General features: G+C 34.3%; 1 protein-coding gene across 2 annotated transcripts; it reads left to right on the top strand.

Moving 5' to 3' along the window:
* Positions 1-5773: 5773 nt before the first annotated feature.
* On the top strand, positions 5774-15680 carry LOC116343169 (protein drumstick). Of its 2 annotated transcripts, none has more exons than XM_031771089.1 (3): positions 5774-6413; positions 11885-12404; positions 15009-15680. In XM_031771089.1, exons 2-3 carry the CDS (start codon positions 12196-12198, stop codon positions 15028-15030), a joined length of 231 nt encoding a protein of 76 aa, XP_031626949.1. In that variant the 5' UTR covers positions 5774-6413; positions 11885-12195; the 3' UTR covers positions 15031-15680. The 2 variants fall into 2 exon arrangements, with proteins under 2 accessions (XP_031626949.1, XP_031626948.1); XM_031771088.1 differs by having other exon boundaries at positions 5803-6413; positions 13947-15680.
* Positions 15681-15937: the final 257 nt, after the last annotated feature.

The raw sequence follows: 15937 nt of genomic DNA, 5'->3' as shown, positions 1-15937 counted from the left end.
TTCGAGACCAAAAAATATGTTTCAACTTTGGCAACAAAATATTCTTTAATTTAATAGCAGAAGTACCCGAGAAAAGATTTTTCACACTTTCATGATGAAACCATTTGAAAGTATTCTATTTTCTAACAAAATACTATAAAAATATATCTGATGTTAATTTTGCCATAAAAATTATTTTTGAAACACTTTTCATAACTAAAGTCACAAAAAATTTGGATTTTTGTATGGGAGCCATGTCTGTATACTACCTTAATGGCGTTAAACTTTGCGCAGGTTATTTTTTTTACAAATAACATTCGGAGGGTTTGGAGAAATTTCAACTAAAATTAAGAGTACCTCCCATACAAAATATTCGTTTTTGAGCCAATTGAAAATGTTGTATGGGAGGTACCCCTAATTTTAATTGAAATCTCTTCAAATTTTCAGAATGTTATATTTTTGTGTAAAAAATAGTCTGTGCAAAGTTTCACGTCATTAAGGTAGCATACAGGCATGGCTCCCATATAAAAATCCAAATTCTTTGTGATTTTTTTGAGGAAACTGCATCAAAAATTGATTGTATCTCAAAAATAACCTCGGATTCGGTTTTCTCGTGCCAAAAAACCCCCCAATACATATTTTTTAGTGTTTAAGTCTACATTAAGTATGACTTTTGGACGAAAATTGGACTCTTTTTCATAGGTATCACTCCAGGCATGGAATTTTTTTCCATCAACCAAAGTCGCTCAAAATCTGATGATTTCTATTCCTCGGGACCCCCAATCATCCCGTGAAGTCAGATTTCAAATAACTTTTCTGGGGGGTGAGATAATCGATGGACAAATTTTGCGTACGGCGGACAACGTACGACGTACGACGTACGACGTACGACGTACGACGTACGACGTACGACGTGGAAGCGACCCACAACAACCATGCTCAAAACGGCCTGATTCGGGTTCTCTGACCTCAGAAACGTCCAGAAAACATGTTTTTGAGGTTTCGTAAATTTTGACCTATTGCAATACTTTCCCCTTTCACACTAGGTGTGTGCGGAAAAGTAAAACCGAACATTGAAGTGCAGTACAAAGTTTTCCTCGCTTCTTTTTTTTTCATCTTATCAACAGAAGACGAACACGAAGAAAAAAATTGTATGCGAAAAGTATTTTCGTTTGAGTTTTACGACATATCCATGGTTTTAATCAAAAGACGTGCGATTGCTTCACGGTGCGAACGCATTCGATAAAAGTTTTATTGCACGATGGAATGGAAAACAGCTAAATTGATGTCAATTAAGTGAGAAAAATTTTGAAAATTCCGTCATAAATTTTATTGCAGTAGCCAAGTTTGTGTTTGAACAGCCAATTTTTCTTTTTTTCGAAATGGAGAAAATAAACTATGCCATGGCTTGTATTTGAGCAAATGAGTAGACGTTTTGTTTTTAATTAGTCCTCATTAGGTTGGCGCTTTTTTGGAAACTGTGTAGCTCATTTATGACTCTAAGATATCAGTCATTTTGCACTTCAAATGTGGCATTTTTTCTGCCTTCTTGCTTCTTACTACACATTTATCTTTTTAGATTACTATCTATAAATTGCTCTGAATACTGTTTCATACAGATCCTCAAATATTTTCTCTCTTTATTGGTTCAACTTGTGAAAGATTATGCATAAAAAAATTATTATCATTAAGCATCGAACAAACTTCTGCACCGACGTTTTTGTGAAGCAAAAAAAAACGTTTGATTTCGAGAGAGTCATACAATTCGAACAAGTTTATTATCCGTGCTGTTGTTCGTGTTTGTTTGAATTTATCCATCTACAACCGAGGTATCACAAACACTTGCCGCTTATCGTTGTTTTAACCATTACTTTATACTAAAGCGGCGATCCGAAGACTGGTCATCATCAATCTTCCATTTATGATTAAATAGCTTTTTGTTTCTATCAAAAGATGTGGCTACTTCATCTGCGGTTCGATTTTATCTACATCGATCTATCTACTGGATCAACAACAACAATAACCAGAGAGAAAAAATGTCCACGCCTTGCTACGAGCAATAATCATAAAATCGTAAAAGAATAAAACTGGTCATTATAAATGATTGTAGCCAAATAAATAATTTTTTTTTGTTTTGTTTTGTTTTCGGTGTATATGTGCTGGTGTCTATATCTCTTTCTCTCTGCCTCACTCTGTCGTGCCTTTTTCATGTGTTTCAGTTTGGCGTTACAGTAAAAATGCCGACACTAAAAAGCTGACGAACATGTGTATTAATGATTAAATCAAATGGAAGCGAGCTGCATAAGCATTATGAATGTGACCAAGTTGGGATGGCACATCGTATTCCAACGCACCATCAGCGAAACATTGTTTTTACCACAAAAACCTTTAAAATTTGTAAAAATTGAGTGTGTGCGTGCGTGCGTGTGGGACACACAATCGAAATAAATACATATGAGATTGGAGATTTTTTTTTGTTTTATACAAAATGCGATACAACATTGAAAAACCACTAAATTTTCATGTTATTATTTATGTATTTTGTGTTTTGACTCTTTTACGGAAGACATTAATCAAAAACAATTCCAAAAACTGTCATCGGTTTCAGAATATCAAGTTCATCATGCACGGCGACGCTATTTTTTTTATTGTTTCGTTCATGCCACATCATGGTAGAGCATGATTTTTGGGCACGCCGATGCTTCCTACCACAGCAATGGCGCGCACAATCAATTTAATACGTCAAACGATCGGTTCGGTTTGCTTACCCTCTTTTGCAAATGTGTCGAACATGATTGTAAAGGATTCGATGCCAATTTTGGACATCGATACACATGAAGAATGATCATTGTCATTAAATAGATATAATATTACCTTTAATTTGATGTATATGTTCTATGGATGAAAAAAATTCACAGCACGCTTTAATCTACAAAAAGCGAAATGTGTCTTATTTATGTCTATAATATGCAGTGTTTTTTTTGTGTTTGAATAATGCGGTGTGCTTGAAGAATCCAAAACTGTATGAATTAAAAAAAAACGACTCAACACATAATCTGTTAATAAGAACGCAGAGAGGCAGAGAGAAAGAGAGAGAGAGAGAGATGAAATGCAAACAAAGAATTGTGTCTCATGATCGCGCACTTTTGGCTGAATGGCATCCATGAGAACGATACGACAAATGAAATAAAAAAAATTAACATGCTGATCATCGTTATTCGATAATTTCATTTCGTTCTGGTCGCTTGTTTGATATTTCTGATTTGGAGCTTATTAAAAATATTATGAATGTAGATATTGTTAATTTGTTAATAATTTATTTCGATATTCTTGGTTAAATTCGTAATTAATTATTCAGCTCCTTTTTTGTGTTGTTCCTTCTTCTTCTTCGCTTTTGCCGCCGCTTGATTGTTCAGTCAACGCCACGAAACCCTTGTTTCGACGACTTTTTTCTCTCTTTTCTGAATCCACCAAGAAAAAACCAATATATTTTGCTCAACTTCTGTTTGTGATTGAAAATCGAATGGAAAAAAGGCATTTGAAAGTTTAATTACTTGTGTTAAACGTGATGTATTTTATATAATTCGAAATGAAAAATAAACGAAACAAAAAAAATCGATGGACTTTTCTTCAACATCGCGATGATCATATTGTGAAAGAGCAAATTATATTCATCGTCGTTGGCTCATTTTTTTCTCTTCTCTTCACTGAATGAATGTTGTTTAATCAAAAGCGTTGGTTAATTTCAGCAGGGGATCTTTTTGGAAAAGCCGCCTCTTAAACATATAGTTCCATACGCGTTGTTGGTTTTTTTTTTTTTCTTGTTCTTCGTCTTATTTTGCTCTGACCATGTGTATCATTGCTATATTATCCGGTACGGTGAGTGTTTTGAGCTTAATTTGCCTTTTCTCTCCACATCTCACATTTTTCGTTCGCCTCGAAAAATGCGCAAAACGTATTTATTGCGATTGTCGATTGGATTCGTTACCTTTTTTCCGCTTTTTACCACTTTTTGCACTGCGTCAAGTGAAATTTGACCACAGTTTTCAAGCTCATTTATACAAATCTTTCAAAGATATTCGTATTTATTTTTATTTCATCTGCATTCCGTTTCGTATCAGAGAGTGAAAATTAATGGAAACAACAAATGCAGCAGAGCACGAATGAAAAAAAAAAACTGTATGCTAAAACAAAATGTGCATGAATCATAATTTACAGAAATTGGAAGCTAAGAACAAGTCAATCTAAACATAAAACATGGTGTAATACATACGTTTTTTTCCTGCTGTAATCATTTCAATTTCACTCATTTATCTCGTACATTGATTGAGCTTTAAATTAAATTATGATTTAGGTTTGTTTGAAAAGGCCACGAATGAAAAATGGAAAAAAATAAAAAAATACTTTATATATAGAATTCATGCTTAATTACATATCATGTATAAATTGAAATGTTCTATTCTGATGCGAGTGGAAATTTCATTACAAAATAGAATTTGAAAAAAATCGATCGTCTTAATGAAGGTAGGTACGGTTTATGTCAGTTTCTCTTCGTTTTTTTCTCCATCTCGTCTAATAAAATAAATAGAATCGTATGAAATTGGACGGCATGCGTTCGCACAATGTTCATTCACGAAAACGTGCTGGAAAGCACACACAAATGGGTTGTACGTAATTTAGTAGTCAACAGAGCCCAGGAATTCCATATATATGATCATACACAAGTGATCAATAAGAGAGATGAGTATATAAAAGCCAAATATACAAATACATTGAAAACAAACGGTCAAAATGCGCCAGTAAAGCACCAAAGATAAACCATAAAGTTAAATAGATATTTTCATCGTGTGTTTTGTAGCCCGTTGCTTTTTATTGTCGTCGTTGTCGTGGTGGTATGTGTGTGTGTATGTTTTTTTTTGTTGGTTGCAGCTCGGCAATTTATTTAGGTGGAGTCAAGCCGCATGCAGACAACACTGATCACACGTTATCTAAACGCATGGATCAATCGATTCATTTAGGTGTTTTGGCTCGCTGTGCTGTGTGCGGATGCATGAAGCGAATGGGGCGGAGTTTGTCGCTAGCGCATTCGCTGCTCTCAAACTACCAAAACTACTTCATTCGGCAGCTGAGCTACACGTCACAAATGTTACCATTAATCCATTGAGATGCATGCTATAAATGGTTAAAAAAAAAAAACAACTCATACACAGTCGAATGCATTCCGTTTCGTATCTATGTGAACTTGTTCTGGCTAAAATAAATTCTTCTGTCGCTTGCAAATAAACAACGGACCCCGAAAAAAAGGCAATCAATACACACTGAAGGAAGAGAAGAAAAACAACGAGAGAATACGAAGACTACAACTACACAACAAAAAAACTGAAACAATTGAACGAACGAAAACCGAATAAAACAAATAAAAAAAAAACAAAACTCCAATGTGTGTTTTTTTTTGGTGGGGGTATTTTCAAATACACATATATTTCAAAGCGACATCGTATAAAGTGAAACAAATGAAATAGACAACGACAACACGCACACAAGATGAAAGAGAAAAAATCGTCAGGGGTCTTCGGGCTACGAGAAGCTCACATTTCACATAGTGCGCTACTTGTGATCGCTTTTTATTCATATTTCGTTTACGAACCATAATCGTCTCTTTTTATATATCTATATATATACACCAACGACAAAGAACAACGGACAACAACAACAACAACAATAACGACAACGACGAAGACGGTCGACTGCGAGATAGATATATACATGCATGAGTTTTATATGCGTGGAAAGTGCTCTCTTACCGTTGTCGCTGCCGCACAGCTATATGCTACGGCTGCTGTTGTTTAAAACACAGTAGAACGTTCAGCAGTTTCCAGTTCGGCTACTTGCCAAGTCTTGACTTCTGTTACTCACCATTCATTCATTCCACATCTAGCGCGCAGTCCAATAATCTCTCTGTCCGTGTTGTAATCATTGTTGTTGTTATTATTGGCGTTTATATAGAGAGATATACGCATATATATATAGATTTTTATTAAATTATATTTTATATGTTGTGTACTCTTTTACATTGATTAATTCAGTATCATTTTTGTCGAGTCGAAAGTTAAAGACAGAGGCAACACAGAGTTATTAGCAGTTATAGCAAAGCAGTAGTTAATTGTGCACAGAAGCGTGCAGAAGTTTATTCGAGTGTGGTTTTTTAAATAAAGTTTATTCGAGTGTATTATTAAATAATAAATTTCGATTATACATTTTTGAACTTTTTCACCAAAAAATAAATAAAAATAAAACAACACAACGCGATTTATTTTCGAAATTTCAACGGATTTTTTTATCATCCCGACCCGAATTATTCAGCTGCGTTATTACATTTTCGCCGTATTTTCCGAAAATTGATTTCATCATTTAAAAAAAAATCACAGTGATATGTAAGTACCAATTTCCTTAAATTTAGTACACACTTTTTAAATTAACATTTTGTACGAAAGAAAAGAGATCAACAAAAAAATATATTGAAATAGTTTATTCGTTATGATTTTGCATGAATAATCACACACGCTGCATGTTTTTATAGCTTTTAGTTTTGCCTTTCACAAAATCTGAATCTTGTTATATATCAAACGACGGAATGGTGAGATCGTTTGACTAATAAATTTAAGTGAGTCATCAACTCATTTTATGAAAGTAAATTTTGGAAATGTGAAAACCGCATGATGAAACTCAAGATGATTATCGTTAACCGCATCGATTGAAATTGTTTCGATTGATGCAAAAAAAAAAACATGCGAATTATTTTTTATTATGTTAATTCGTGGCTAAACGTGGCGAAATAATTGAGCACACCGATTGGATTTCGGTTTGAAACGACGTTCATTTATCGAACAGAAAATCATTCATCGCTACTGTAAATATTTAAGCCAATCAAATGTTAATTTGATATCAACAATGGAGTTGCTTTTCGTTTTTTTTCACCTTTTTTTCGTGCATTTTTCCATCTTAATACCGAGCTACTGTTGTTTGCGCCGCCCTTGATACTTGAGCTTTGAGTCAATAGCGCGTATTGAAATATGCCGTCGCAATGCGCAACTCATGCATGAATCGTTCTTAACTCCTTTTGTTTGCGTTGTAATAACACGTACACACGTCATTCTTCGTGAAACAAAACGAAACATCACATTCGGCTTTTCTTCACCGCAAAAAGTTTTCTCGGAATTTCAATGTAATTTCCCTTGAAATAAAGGCTGGTTTTCCTCTAAAAGCATGTTTTCGGCGCCTTTTTTTATTATTCTAATTAGAAAATTACATTTAATTTTCTCTTTCGTGAAGCGATCGCTTAGTCTGCATTAAGTCTGTTTCTCGTCGGGTCTTTTTTCGCTCTCAATTTAGAACAATGTAACACAAATTATAATGAAATTCATCGGCGGTGTGCTGTTCACTTTACCTTATGCTGTACAACATAATCTAATGTTTCGTGTCGTTGATTGGTGGCACGTTCCCGTAGCCTCTCCATTCCATTGGATAGAGTGTGTGTGTGTATGCTCGTGGTTCCGTCGTGTAATTTAAACCAGTGAATGTCTGATACACCGGAACATATTCAAGCACAGAAGCATTACGTTGCAGTAATTGAGGCGATAACGTGCTTGTAATAAAATCCATTATGAAGTTTTCAGTATGTGGTAATTGTTTGGACGGTGGGTTTCGGATCGTTGTTGCTTTTTTTTTATTCTTGTTGCCTGTTCGTTTGTATGCCACACACAAATGTGAAGGAAAAAAAATTGCCGATGCTTGAAGCCACCAAAACGGAGCACACACACACACATGATCAATACGACGAATGAATGAACAAGCGAACGAGCATACGTTTCGATGAAGTGTGCCCGAACAACGAGTGTGTGTAACGTTTAATTTATGTTTACACACACAAAACATAGCCACATTTCATTCGAAAAGTTTTCAAATACACACAGTTGGCTACCAGTCTTACATCGATCAACTTGACGGCATGATCAAGGGCAACATATTGTTTGCTTGCTCGTGCGAATGATCGGAAACTGAACAAACAACGTCATCGTCAGATCGATCGGTAAAAGGAACATTCGTATAAAATTGCGCATGCCAACACCAATGTTGATCTGCAAAAAACAAGAAGAACCCAAAAAAAAATGTAGTAAAACATACAGAAAATGTCCAGTTTATTGTTTGATTTCCAATGTTTCGATTTGGTGTCATATTTCTATGAAATTCTATGATGATGATATGCATCCCACACAATTATTCACGTCATACCGAGACACATCTTCCGTTGTTTGTAGTTATTATTTAAAATTTATTGATAAACAACGGTGCGCATGACTATTTTGAATAGCAAAACACATTCAAAATACACCGTTGAACAATGACCGAAACCGATCAGTGTGACACACTTGAAGAAAATGCCGATCATTTGACGATCTGTGTGCTTTATGTTGTAAAATTATGGCGGCGCATAACACATCCAATTCATCGAGTCACACAGTGGTACATACTTAATTACTGATTGTGTCCCTGTATTATTCTTTTATTTGCTCTCCTCTCTCTCTCACTCTCTCGCTCCGTTTCCATTTTATTTGACCAAAAACAATATTTTATTTTTGATTTTGTGCTTCCCATCGCGTTAAAACAACGAAAAAAGAACCCGGAGAGAATAAAGCAGCGACCGTATATTCAAATTGGGAAGCGTATTGGTTGTTCTTCATATTCTCTGAATATCATAAATATTTATTGCTCCCAAAACAACATCCACATATAAATACGAATATATATGTATCCACTTTTATTAGCAATAAAATTTGATTTATTAATCGTTGTTGTTATTTTTTTCATTCAAATTTGAATGAATTTTGGTGAATTGATTTCGTCTACTCTCGACATAATCGAGAACAACGACAACAACAACAAAAAAAGAAAACAGTGTTTCCCGTCTTTGTTTTGTCATTCACGAAATGAGGCGCTAGTTACATAGATTATTCGATTTGGTCTGTTGTTCTTTTATTGTATACCGATTATGTTGTTGAAAAACGATGATGTTGCTGTGACAATAAATACACACGTTTGCTCCTTTGGTCGTGTCGATTCAAAAATCGTTTGGATCGCGGTGAGGCCATCGAGACAGAGATAAAAATGGTACAGTGACATTGGAATGCGCCGAAGTGAATAGTGCGGTCAACAAATAACAATATATGCCGTGTAATTCGATACAAGTGATCGTGTGTGTCTGCGCCTTAACAGATAGAGAGCCTAGCGCAGCCGCACAGTACCAATAATAATGTACAAACGACAGAGAAAGAGCATTACAGTTTTGGGACATTTTCGAATCAGTGGGTAACCACATTCTTTGATTTCGTGATATTATATCATTTTGTCAAAGGCACGGCCAATTCAATATATGCAACCTCAGCGCGCGCACGCACACGCCTCAACTTATTTCGATATGTTATGGTGTCGTATTCAAATTTACTGGCCGAGATCAATGTTATAGATAGCATAAATATGATTGGTATTTTCGTTATAGTTCTTCATATTCACCCGATGTATATGTATACCATTGCAAATTCTACTGGATTTTTATTCCATTTTTGTTGCCATTTGACTCATTGGCGACCAGGATCCAGAACATTTCTAAAATAAAACAAAGAATTCCACAATCGAAACGAATTGATTTGGAAATTAATGTGAAAAAGGGTGGATCGATGAGCCAAATTCTTGGAAACTTTCCGACGATTTGAAGTACGAATATGATTTGTCGCTATCGTAATGCGCATCCAATGATTGAACGATTTTAGTTGGAATATATCGTTTTCGCACGAATTGGTTGCATTTTTTGAATTCCAATGCATACACAGGCAGATAGAACGCATTTTGAACGTGGAAAAATAGCGAAAGTAAAACACAAGACGGGAGAAAAGATTCAACTGCATCGTCAAATGTTTCTTTTCTTTACGTCTCGTATCTATTACTATAATCAATGTGTCAAAATCCGGCTGGATCGCTAATTTTAAAACATTCCATACGGGTCCGAAATGGCGAAGAAACAAATATCCAAAAAAAAAAAAACGAACAGAGAGAGAAGGAGAGAGATCGGATGGAAAATCCAACAATATCTACAATATCTATCATTAATGTGATTATCAAAGGAAGAGATGAAAACGAAATATTGAGAATTAAAGCGATCGCTTTTAAAGAATCGGACACACAGCGTTTCACCTCAATCGCATTCGGCCAAAAAAAAAGAGACTGTTGTGTGCAACATTTTAGTTCGAAGGATTATGTCTTACAGTTTGGCAGTTCTTTTGTTTCGTCAACGCTTTCTATCCCAAAATACCTACACGGACAATTATATGAATTTCCTTTTGAAAAAACGAAGTAAAATAGCGCACATCCAAACACTTTGTTTCAACGCAGAATATACCTTTCTCTGTAGATTGACGAATGTTGTGCATTTGTTTGCCAATTCATGTGTTGTTGTTGCTTGGCTCTTATTGATACGAAAAATCAAGAGTCTTAAAGAGCTCCCGTTGACACGGCAAACAATTAGGCGTGAACGTGATGTAGGTTCATAAATGTGTCTTGTTTATCTCTTATTCTCCGAGCCTCTTTGTTCGGGGCCGAATGCAAAATGCGAAGAAGATGTAATTGCCGGACAAGCAATACTCTTGTACACAACATCCCCCTGTGCTTCTCCACTCTCATTCAACAATTGAATGTTTGTTTTGCAATGGTCAATTTGAGGAGAATAAAAGGGAAGATAGATAGAAAAAGACAATGTCGGCTTCAATTGCACGCACAATTGCCATTGTTTCATATTTCCGTTTTTTTTTTGCAGCAATATGAAGCCAAAAACATTTTAATGATTGCCTATCCGAATTTCGAAAGGTGTGATCGGAATGGATTCGTCAAAGAATTTCAAACCAACACCAGTCGAAATTGAACGAGGTATCAAGTATCAAAGAAGAAAGTGCCGAAAAATTATAGCCTTTGAAGATTTTACTGATATTGTAATAATTGTGTCTAAATCGATTTCGTTGCAAACCACAAACTGTCGTTTGATCTTCAGGTAGAGAAATGGATTTTATTTTTACGATGTGTCGGCGTCTAGTGCATGTTTTGGTTTATATTTTTTCCGTTCCTTGTTTCTCCCGAATCAATATAGTCAATGAGGCAGATGCAAGTGATTGAGACCGATAAAATCTGATTATATTGGATTGACTTCAAAGCGCCATTACAAAGGCATTATGCGTTGTTAGGCGAGCGATACCATGTGTGTGTGTGTGTTTGTACTTTTCACAATTTTTCGAAACGAACGAAAAATACCGTCACCGCTGTCACATAATTCAAAGCATAGATAAAATTCGAAAAAATTGTGATAAAAAAAGCAAATGAATAAACACTATTCAAGTTGTTTCGAATGGGAAACAATCATTTCATCCATATCACGTGCGAGTGTGTGCCAGAACAAACGATAAATTTTTCCAAATGACTAATACACGTTCGCACAATGCGCTCGCAACGGTCCCTATTCGAAACGATCACGATAAGTGTCAATATTTTTATTGCTAGTCATTAAATATTTACATGAGCTCAAATGGTATGAGTTCATTCTCGACATAAATCTCGTTATCTGGTCAAAATTTGATTTACTCAACGCTTATACTTGACATCGCATACAAAATGACACGAAAAATACTACACACAATCCAAACCAAAATCATGTAATTTCGTTTATTTAAAGCCCATTGATGGTTTGAACGAAAACCGAAAAACAGAACATAGAATTTGATTAAAAAAAATTTTTTTTACAAATTTTCTTAAATGTTTTGTCAGTTTTATGGACTTTTTAAAATTTATTCGTTTTTTTTTTCAGACTGCGAAACAATTGTCAAACGTCGCGTCAATTCCATTTAGCCAAAAAGAAAGAAAAAACAACATCATATTAAAACATCATCGTTTTGTTTATTGAGGAACCCAGAAAGCGGACGGAATACATAAAGAACATTACATTACGGCTTAATTCAACTCTTCATTTTCGTTGATTTCGAGCGATTCACACACAGCCGCCCAATATTTGTGGTAATAAGCACAACAAATTCGGAAGAAAGAGTACCGAAAATACTGGAACAGTCATCAACTGTTGAGTCAGCGAGTTTGAAAAAAAGGAAACAATAGTTATTCAAAATGTTCACCGTATTGAAAATTGAGAGTGACGATTTTCGTCGCAAAATGCGCCCAAAATGCGAATATGTTTGCAAATATTGCCAACGAAGATTCACAAAATCATACAATCTAATGATCCATGAGCGCACTCATAAAAGTCCAGAGATTTCCTTCTCATGCGAAGTGTGCGGCAAACATTTTAAACGTCCGGATAATTTCCGCCAGCACAGGTAAATATCAAAAAACATTGATCACTTCATTTATATCACTTATTCAAACCATTTTCAATCACCAAAAAAAAAAAAATAATTTCAACGAATTTCGATAACACACCAACACATGCGCACACCCAAAAAAATAAAATAAGACAAAACAATGTTTAAAAAAAGAATGGAATGAGACATCGAGACGTGGTTTCGTGTGGTTCGAAAGTTTATAATGTGCAATACACACATTGTTATTCATTTGTAATACTGATTGTTTTATGTCAACGCGACCATTTATTTGCAATTTTATGATTGGCAATAACTTATTCATCGGCAAACCGCTAAAGACCTCATGATGCAAGTCGTGTGCAAAGAGACCAAAAAATGCGGTTTTTTTCGCTTCGAGAGATGTGCACAGTGTGTCTGGTACAAAAGTCATTATCATATGTTCAATTGACTTTAATAAAAGTGCGTGTTTTTTTTGCGTTTGCGCCTTTTTTTCGGTCATCTCCATTTGAGATCCGAGAGAAAGAAGACATGTCGCCAAAAAAAGATCAGACGATTCAATTCATTTCAAATTTTTCATTTTCATGAAGAAAAAAAAAAACATATAAAATGCATGCGGTTTACTCTTCACCAAAACTATACATGATGACCACATTTGTTATTGTTTATTTGCATGATGTGTATGAAATAAAATCTGTACCGGCCACAATAAACAATAATTCGCTGTTGAAAAACATTTGAAGTTTGTACTGTTTTCTCTCACCTCTCTTTTTATGTGTTCATATCTTCTTTCGTTTGAATAATATTAAATGAATATACGGCACACCAAAACAAAGGCACACACACACACATTTTTTGCATATCATTCGGTTGATCACAACCAGCTTCCTATGGAGTTCCGTTTAATTAAAAATTAAAAATTAATTCTGTTGTAAACAATGAAAATGAAATGAACGAAGATGAGATAAAGTCCTCACGATAGGCGCCATAGTACTTGCTCGTGTCGCTTGTATCCATAATTTACATTGTGCACTTTTTTCGCCGTTCGTTTTTCTTTCACTCGGTCTGTTTTTTTCCCTTTTTCCGTTGGTCTGAAAATTATTGTAATTTTTATTCAGTCGCGCCGCAAGCTTCTCCCTCGTTCACAAATTGTAAACCATAAAACGTGTCAAATGATGTCCATTCACATTATTTTATATTCTTGAAATCATTGTGTGGTGAGATCATATTGATATCATTAGATGTTAACCGAGTTTTGTTTTTGTTTTTTACTAATAAAACCGACGAAAAAAAACACACACACCAATGAGAAACTGAAGAGATACCAGGAAAGAGAGGAAAAAAACTATGCATGTGAAGAAGCGGGTGCATGAACGTGGCGTAATAAAAATGCGAATCTGTTTCTTGCACCAGCGGTACATCTTCCTACATACACACGACTTTTTTTTCTCTTCTCTTGGCTTCATCTTCACACAAATCGGTATTTTGAAGTACATTTTATACTTAAGTGGATTTAAGGTAAACATCACCAAACAAGCTTTCTTTCTCTCTTCTTTGTAGATGTAGTCAGTGTGTTTGGCGATAAACTCATTAATAGATAGACACACACACACAAAATAGAAAAAAAAATCGCAAACAAATTCACAAAAATCAATAAACATGCAAGCGCAATGCAATACACTGATGGTGAGGGGACAAAATCAAAGGCAGCAGCGATTTGTATTTTAGATGTCCATATTATTGCGGCTGTTGTCTTCGTATTTAAACCTAATTAATCAACACAGTTTTCACTTTAAACCACAACAAAAAAACAAACACACACACACAAAAATAAAATTTCCAATAAAAACCAATAATTTATCAATTGAAGAACGTTAGTTAGTGTTGCCACAATTTATGAAAATAGAACTTTCATGTACCAAGACAACAAAAATATTAATAATCGGAACCTTATACGTTGTAATTAAGGTGATGAATAAATAGATATTTTATAACGTATACACACAACATGCAGAAATGATAACAATAGTAGCACTTAAGCGCACTCTGAATATACAGTTAGTCAACTAATTCCATACAATTTATCTCTTTTTTTATTCTCTTTTTTTTAATATGATTAAGAAACCGTATTTTACTCTCAAGATATTAAGCCGTAATAATCAATCTAAACAAAAACACTACTAATAATGAAATGCATTAACCAAGCAATCTCAGCAAACGAAAACAGGGTATAACAAGGGAGCTCACAACAAAATTTTTGCACCAACATTTGCACTTTTGATATGATCTTGATTTGATTTCAATTCAAAACATCATCGTTTTGTTCTTTTTGGTATTCTCACACAAATTTTCTAATAATCACTTCTAATTCTCACAAATCCAACCAAATTCATTCACAATTCACTACTTTTTTTGGGTAAAAATTACTAACCAACAAAAATTTGTGAAATAAACTGGATCTCACATTTTCTAATGAAATTAATTAGTGTTCACGTCTCTTGAAAAAGAAAATGACAGAAAAAAAAAAACAAACAAAAAATTCTCATATCAAAATTCGGCGATTCATTATGACTTTTTCTTTTCTTTTCTTTTCTTTTTGGATTTGTTGTTTTCTTTTTACAGAGCATCACACCTCTACTGTTAGATGAGCTTATTAAAACGCGCAAATTACGAAGAGCCAACATATTTATTCGCTTCACCTCAAATATACAAAACATTTTTTTTTATTATTTTTCCTCGGCATAAATAATCATATAAAAAAAAACCGCTTCAATTTCTGTACGTACGAATGTATTCTTGAATTGGTTCCACTTCGAAAGGTTCTGCTAATGACTATTATAATAAATACACAACCAGTTATGTCTACTGCACACCGCATATTCTTAAATTATCGTGAATGAAAAAAAAAACGCTATCGAAGGGAGTCTCGTCAAAATCCAAAAAATCAGTTCTATTCAGGAAACTATTCAATACTCTATATCACACCTCCGGATATATCAAAATAGTCTACACAATGTGCAAATCATCAAATTCTATTCGAAATGATCTTCAGCTTCGTTATATCAAAATTTGGATTGCTTAAACAAATGAAAATGCAATAAATTGATTGATTTAAGTTTTATAGGCCAGGACGTTATGCATTTAATGCGTGCATAAATCAATTTGCTTCTCAATCCAAAAACCTGATGTAATATCACGCAAAAGTTAAATTTATTCATCTAAATCTAACTTTTCAACCAATTTTTTTTTATTCAATTTGAATAGAAAAAAATCTCATTGACCAATCGATGCATTCAATTGATTTAATTAAATGAAATTAAATGAAAATTGAATGAGGATTTGGAAGCAATTGATTTTGAAACGCACAATGAAAATTTTCCATAAAATATCCCAGTTTCGTATGTGTGTGTATACCTAAGATTCATTTATAATTAACTTTTAAAACAAAATAGCTTGACAAATTGATCCCAGTTCTGAGTTCCGAGGTTTTTCACATCATTTTTTTAAATCTCTTCAGTTTTATCACTTTGCAGTTTAAGAAAACGACGAAA

This window comes from Contarinia nasturtii, unplaced genomic scaffold, assembly GCF_009176525.2.
Source record: "Contarinia nasturtii isolate CC-2019 unplaced genomic scaffold, AAFC_CNas_1.1 Cnas_scaffold_993, whole genome shotgun sequence".
In the NCBI taxonomy this organism is placed as follows: domain Eukaryota; kingdom Metazoa; phylum Arthropoda; class Insecta; order Diptera; family Cecidomyiidae; genus Contarinia; species Contarinia nasturtii.
The sequence above is the reverse complement of the archived record's forward strand: the minus strand, read 5'-3'. Positions and strand labels throughout refer to the sequence as shown.

Excerpts from the sequence above, each read along its gene's own strand:
- LOC116343169 (XM_031771088.1), top strand. The coding sequence starts at position 12,196 with ATGTTCACCGTATTGAAAATTGAGAGTGACGATTTTCGTCGCAAAATG. Across the intron at positions 12,405-13,946 it reads GATAATTTCCGCCAGCACAG|ATGTAGTCAGTGTGTTTGGC; the intron begins GTAAATATCAAA and ends TCTTCTTTGTAG.